The following is a 6,521-nucleotide window of genomic DNA, read 5'->3' as shown; positions in this document are numbered from 1 at the left end:
CTGAAGTATCTTTTTGGTCAAAGGACATTAGGTAGTGAATTGTAGCACACTCTTCTTTCTTTTTCTCTCTCATTTTTCTTAGTTATTTTTTCTTTTTTTTTTATTTTGTAAAAAGCACCGTTTCCATCTTCTCTCTCAATTTTTCACTTCTTATTTCATTCTCTTTTTTTTCTTTCTTTTTTCTTGTTTACGTTTTGATCTTTATGTATTGCTAGACATGGATTGAGCCATGAAGCAGGAGATGACAACCCAGTGCTTCTCAATTTTTCCTTCTATCTTCTTGTTTCCCATGCTTCTCTTAATTTCACTCTCATATCTTTGTTTCATTTAGAACCATGCGCTTTTTTTATCAATGGGTGATGCGGTGGAGGAAGAAGAAGAGGAGAAGGAGAAGAGAGAGAAGAAGCGCTTCTTCTGCTGTATGGCAGTAGAACACTACTTTGCTGAAATCGAACAGATCGCCAACCCTTTCCAATGGCCCTGGCTTTGCAAAAGGTGAGGTCATTATCACTCTCCCCACCACCCTGCTGTCCTCCTCGACACTGCTGCCGCCACACCAACCGTGCAAGACTAGACTATGCTGCCAATTCAGGACGATTTCTGCAGCAGCAACAGTAACAACAATAATAACAACAACAAGATCTTATTGATTCTCGCAATGGATTTTCTCCCAGAATCAACTTCCACCAATGTCTTTACTACCATAGGTGTTGTTCTTTTTCTTTTAATTTTTATTTAAAATAATTGTTTATTTATTTAATTTTGATTTTATTCTCCTACAAATTCCTCAAGTGGGTTATGGCTTTTTTTTTGTTTTTTTTTTCCTACCTGAGCTCTTCTCATTTGTAGCAAAGCAACCCATCATGCATTTCTTTTTTGGGATTTAGGATAACCATTGGTGCCAATTTATGTTTTTGTGAAATTCCATTCTTGTAATTTTTCATTCACAGTTAGGGTTTCTTAAACATGAATCTACTTTAGTTTTCTTGTTTTCAATTTAAGTTGAAAAATCAAATTATCTTTTCTATATGTTAAATTTGAATAAGAGAAAAAAAAAAAGAAAATAAAAAATATTAGTGGCTAAAACCCCAAAGTTAAAAGTACTTAGTTATAGTAATAAGTAACACTCAAATTAGGTCTACTTGATTGTGAAAGTAACAATTTATGTTAGATGAAGTAAAAGACAGCTTTTTTTTATGATGGTTGGTGAATGTGTTAGAAGCTTGACAAACATGTGACTTTTTCCATTGTTATGTTGTAAAGTAGCGATTTAACTGCTCATTAAAATGAGGGTGACTTTTAGCATTAGCCTCTCCCAAACGAGGCTTACTGTTAGCTCATTCTTTCTGACACTAGTTAATGGTGATATTGTAGGTCTTTTGACAATGCAATTTTGAGCACCTGAAAATTGTTATTTGTTGCAGACCTATGTTAAAAAGTTGAAATTATAAAAGAAGACGTAGCTATTCTTTTTGAAAAATGGGTCAGCTTTTCAAATGGTTCAAGATGGGCCGATGAATATTGTATGTAAAGGTATGTGAGGGTTTTAAAAAAAGAAAGCATTTGCTTTCTAAAGATTTGGAAGAAAAAAGATGTTTGAGAGAAGCAACCCCTTTTCTGTATGAGTATATCTCATCGTGGCACACTCGAGAGAGTCCATCGTACCCCTTTCCACTGCGACGCCCCCTCCTCTTATTAGTGACGCCATTGTCGTCTGGTCAGTCACGTCGCCGACTTCTCTTCTCAACGACGCAGTCGCTCCCTCCTCTCATCATCTGAGTTCATAGCCTTCGAGGTATTCCCCTATTTTTTGCAGGGTTTACATGCAACAAACAGTTCTTAGTTAAATTCATTTTTCACAAAATTATTTAGGAACGAAATAAAGAATTGTTGTTACTATAAGCATGTAGATTTTATTGTTGTTACTATAATCTGCTTCAGCTTCAGTTTTGATCCATAATTCATCATCTAGAATTTATATTTACAGTATATCTTTTTTTAAAATGCAATATTTTCTTCGTAGGTTATATGCTAGAATGGAAGAGGAAGATGTAGTCTCCTATTTTCATGGTGCAGCAGCTATGGCCGACGAAAATTTGTGTGTCGGCAACGAAGAAGAACTAGTTTTCGATGACCTAGATGCTTGTCTAGGTAATGAATCTTCATCCGAGGCGGGTGAGGATGCAAATATGGAGGGATATTTTGACGATAATGTTGGTGATGATTTTTACGAAAACTGGGAAGACAGAGGCATTGACGAGATTGCTGACTTTGGCCAAATTAACTTTAAAGAAATAACTTTTGATCATATGAGATTGTTACATTTTCCTGATCAACATGTAGCCTTTGCTTTCTACAATTTATATGCAAAAATGAATGGGTTTTTGATAAGGAAGACCAGGCTAAGGTGAAATGCCAAGAAACAGGTGACACAACAGCAGTTTGTTTGCTTTAAGCAAGGGTTCAGAGATTTTGCTGTTGATAAAGAGGCCCACGAACATAAGCGAGAGCCTAAGCCTGAGACTAGATGTGGCTGTCTAGCACAGATGCGTGTTCATCTACATTTGGAGAGTGGTAGATGCATTATTTCATACTTTGATGATGTTCACAATCATGAGATGCTTGATGAAACACTTACATTTATGCTCCCTAGGAATAGAAAGATGAATGCTACCGCAATTGAACAAATGAACATGATGTTAAAAGTTGGGATTAAAACACCACAGATATAATCATCATTTATGCACACTGCGGGGGGTTTCCAAAATGTACCATTTTTGAAGAGATACATGTACAACCAGATTGATAAACAGAGAAAGCCAATAGGGGGCGATATAATGTCTTGTCTTCGGTGGTTGGAATCATTTGCAGAGGAGAATCCTGGAACGTTTGTGCATTACTTAGTGGATAAAGAGGGTCGTTTAGTGCACCTTTTTTGGTCTGATAACTATAGTAAATTAGATTACCATGTGTTGAAAGATGTTGTAGCATTTGATGCAATTTATCAGAAGAATAAGTACATGTGTCCATTGGTTGTATTTTCTGGCGTAAATCACCATAACCAAACCATTGTTTTTGCTGCTGCCCTTGTTGCAAATGAGAGTGGGGAGACATATTCCTGGCTACTTGAAAGATTTTTGGAAGCTATGAAGGGGAAAGATCCTGAGTGTGTTATCACAGATGGGCATGGAATAATGAAAAAGGCTATTGAAAAAGTATTTCCTATGGCTTATCATCGTTTTGTGCATGGCATCTCCTTTGGAATGCAACATCGAATTTGGCAAATCCAACATTCACATCTGAGTTTAAGAAATGTATGCTTTTTTATTATGAGGTTTCAAAGTTTGAAGTTAGGTGGGAAAGATTAGTCATTGAGCTTCAGCTTCAGGATAATCAGTGGGTCTGTGACCTTTATAATCGGAGAAAAATTTGGGCAACGGCTCACATTCGTGGCCATTTTTTTGGTGGATTTCGGACGACATCAAGATGCAAGGGTTTGCATTCGATGCTTGCTAAGTTTGTCCACTCCGCCATAATTTGAGGGACTTTGTTGAACAATTTTTTTGCTATATATCAGAGATGAGGTCTCGGGAAACACAATCCGATATGCATAGTGTGGTTGGACACTTTGTGTTGCAAATTCCCTTTCATGATTTGGAGAGGTCTACTGCAAAGTTACTAATAAGGGAGATATTTCTCTTGTTTCGGCCCATTCTGTCCCATGCATGTACATTAAAGGTCCGGTCTTGTACGTTGACTCCGACATCGAACATATACATCATTTCACGGTTGGGCAATTCACAGAACTACTGGCATATTTTGCACTATCCCGAGGATTCAATTTTTAAGTGCTCTTGTTTAAGGATGGAATCCCTTGGAATACCATGCGATCACATTGTGGCCCTTCTTGTACATCTTGATTTCATGAAAATTCCAATGAGTCTTGTTTTAGAGAGGTGGTCTAAGAATGATCGGTCGAAGGTGAGACAATATGTTGACAAGGGACCATTTTGTTGGGATGGTATGGTAACTTGCCACAATTGGATGCTAAACGACCTATGTAGGGAGATGTTTGTGCTTGCATCAGTGAGAAAAGATCAATCTGCAACGGTCATTGAGAAGGTACGCAGCGAGATCACTCGATTAAAGCACGATATGGAAGTTGGGCCTTCTCCACCCGCGGTTGTTGTCCAATCGTCCACACTCGAGGGGTGTGTTCAAGATCCACTTGTTGTGCGTCACAAGAAAGAGGCCAAAGAACGAGTCAATTAACTGTACTTTGGTTAGGGGCGTGAGATGGTGCAACGTTTGTCGTCGGGTTGGGTACGATTAACTTTTTTGCCAGTTAAATCACCGGTAGGGGCAACGGCCTAGCCACGAAGATAACATCGATGAAGATAACTACTACACTCCTAACTTTAGGGAGGAAGTTGATGATGTTTGTTTTTTAGGATTTTTTTTAATTCTTTTGTTATAGATTGTCTCTTTGACGATATTAAGTTAATTACATATTATCCGATACAAGAGTATGCTCGTTACCACTCTCAACCCGTGGGGCAAGAGGAAAACTTTTCTCCGGATGAAGAGGACTTCCAAGTGCAATTGATGGATTCTTATTATAGTTGGCATTAGTAGAATGAATGTAACTGTGGTTCAATTATTATGAATTATTGTTAGGGAACTACTATATTATATATGCTAACCATGTGTGAAGGTACCTTGCTAATGTAGTTTTGTCTATTTGGTTTGGTATTATGTCATTATTGTGACCTTGACATGAGGATTTGGCTAATTTAAATTTGGTGTATGAATGGCTTTGATATGGCATATTCACTTTGTATTTCATCCAAATATAAATTATTTGAAGTGCTTTGTAGTATTCCTGCCATGTTTAGATCTTTGCGACAGGTCCCGACTTGAGGTAGTGTTGTTATGTTAAGGCTAGTCTTTCCTATTTTCTAACCAACTGCAAGGCCAACTAATTATTATAACCTTCTAACTAATTTGAAGGCCTACTAATTATTATAAGCTGACACCTGAATAAAATGTGTTTAGCCAATTAGACCCATTTGTATTGCACCAAGCATCATTGCCTTCATACCCCTCACACGCAATAATTTTTTAAAAGTTTGAAATGACATACATTATAACAATGAAATTTATAGAAATACACAACATAAAGGTCTTTGCTTGCACACAACATAATAAGAATAAGTTTGAACACAAAATTATTGGTATCAAGACACAATAAGTTCATAAAGAAAAGGCAAATACTACTAATTGGCAAGTAGTAGTGCTCGGCCACATGTTACTACTCCAAAAGGTGGTCAAATTGATACATAGGAAGTGCATACTCCTAATATAGCAAGTTTGGAAAATGCCATTTGTTACTCTGCAATCTACGAGATCTAGTTCAGCTTTGGTATCCAATGCGTTGCCCCCTTGAATGAAGCTATTAGTAATGCAAGTGCCATGTGCACCCTAACCATGTATTAATCAATCTGCAACATAACAACAAAAGATTTTTGGAGAGTACTGAAGCACAAGATGCGGGTTCCTCTTCATAAACAAAAATTAGTGTTCGTAATAGTTTTTGACCTACTTTGTAATGAAGATTATGTTGAAATATATCACCCAGAGCCATCCAGTTTAGAACCAAAATAGCTAATGTGTCACTGTCATGGTGAACTTTTTAATTACTCAAGTTGCAGTGCCAAAAAATCACAAGCCATGTTCAAAAAATAAAATAGATAAAATACAACATAATTTTTTTCAGAAACATTACTCGTGACCACATGTTTCAAAAGAAAGCTGGATATTATTCAACAAGTTTTATTACTGCTCTTTTACCGTTGTTGGCAAGAAGGAACTCTCTCTACTGGTGAGACTCTGAAGTTCATAACGCCACCAGCTATCCTGGAAAGCTGAATCGGGTATGAGCATTGCCAATCATGCGAGACACTGTATCTCCCTGCGCAGAAATGGAGTTCGAAGATTATAAACAATACCAATTAGATTGTGCCGATCCAACAAGATAATTAAGGAGGAAAGCCATTTTTACCAAATTTTAGACGAAAGTCTTCCTGTTTATGCTCTCTTCCTCACCAGTGCATGAGTCCAAAAGATATATGACGGTCTCTCTAAATCCGATCATTGCAAGATACCAGTGGCTTGAAAGTTCCTTAATCGGGAAGTAGTCCTGAATTAAAATAGGTAGTTTGAATTGTATTAGTAGAGTTGTCAATATTTAACAAGGGAGGAAGAAACATACTCACATAATACAGGGTCTTGGACGGCTTCATCCAAATTTTCTTGTAGCTGTTAATCAATTCCATTACCAATTTGCCTTTGCACACATCCCTCTATAAATTTTAAATGTCAACAATATAAATTTCTCCCATCGAGTCCATCATTAGAAAGTGTCATTCTCATTGCAAATGCATGGAAAAAAATATCATTTGGAATTTGACCCAGATGCAAGGTCGCAAAATGGTGCCTCCTAAGGATGCAATCCTGAGTTT

General features: G+C 37.1%; 1 protein-coding gene across 1 annotated transcript; it reads left to right on the top strand.

Annotated features, from left to right (window-relative positions):
* On the top strand, positions 2,037 to 4,272 carry LOC107620458 (protein FAR1-RELATED SEQUENCE 5-like). Its single transcript, XM_021114529.1, has 5 exons — positions 2,037 to 2,407; positions 2,468 to 2,705; positions 2,802 to 3,215; positions 3,335 to 3,494; positions 3,578 to 4,272. The coding sequence occupies exons 1-5, from the start codon at positions 2,037 to 2,039 to the stop codon at positions 4,270 to 4,272; spliced, it is 1,878 nt and encodes a 625-aa protein (XP_020970188.1).

The sequence above is a fragment of the Arachis ipaensis genome, chromosome B10 (genome assembly GCF_000816755.2).
Source record: "Arachis ipaensis cultivar K30076 chromosome B10, Araip1.1, whole genome shotgun sequence".
Taxonomy (NCBI): Eukaryota; Viridiplantae; Streptophyta; class Magnoliopsida; order Fabales; family Fabaceae; genus Arachis; species Arachis ipaensis.
The sequence above is the reverse complement of the archived record's forward strand: the minus strand, read 5'-3'. Positions and strand labels throughout refer to the sequence as shown.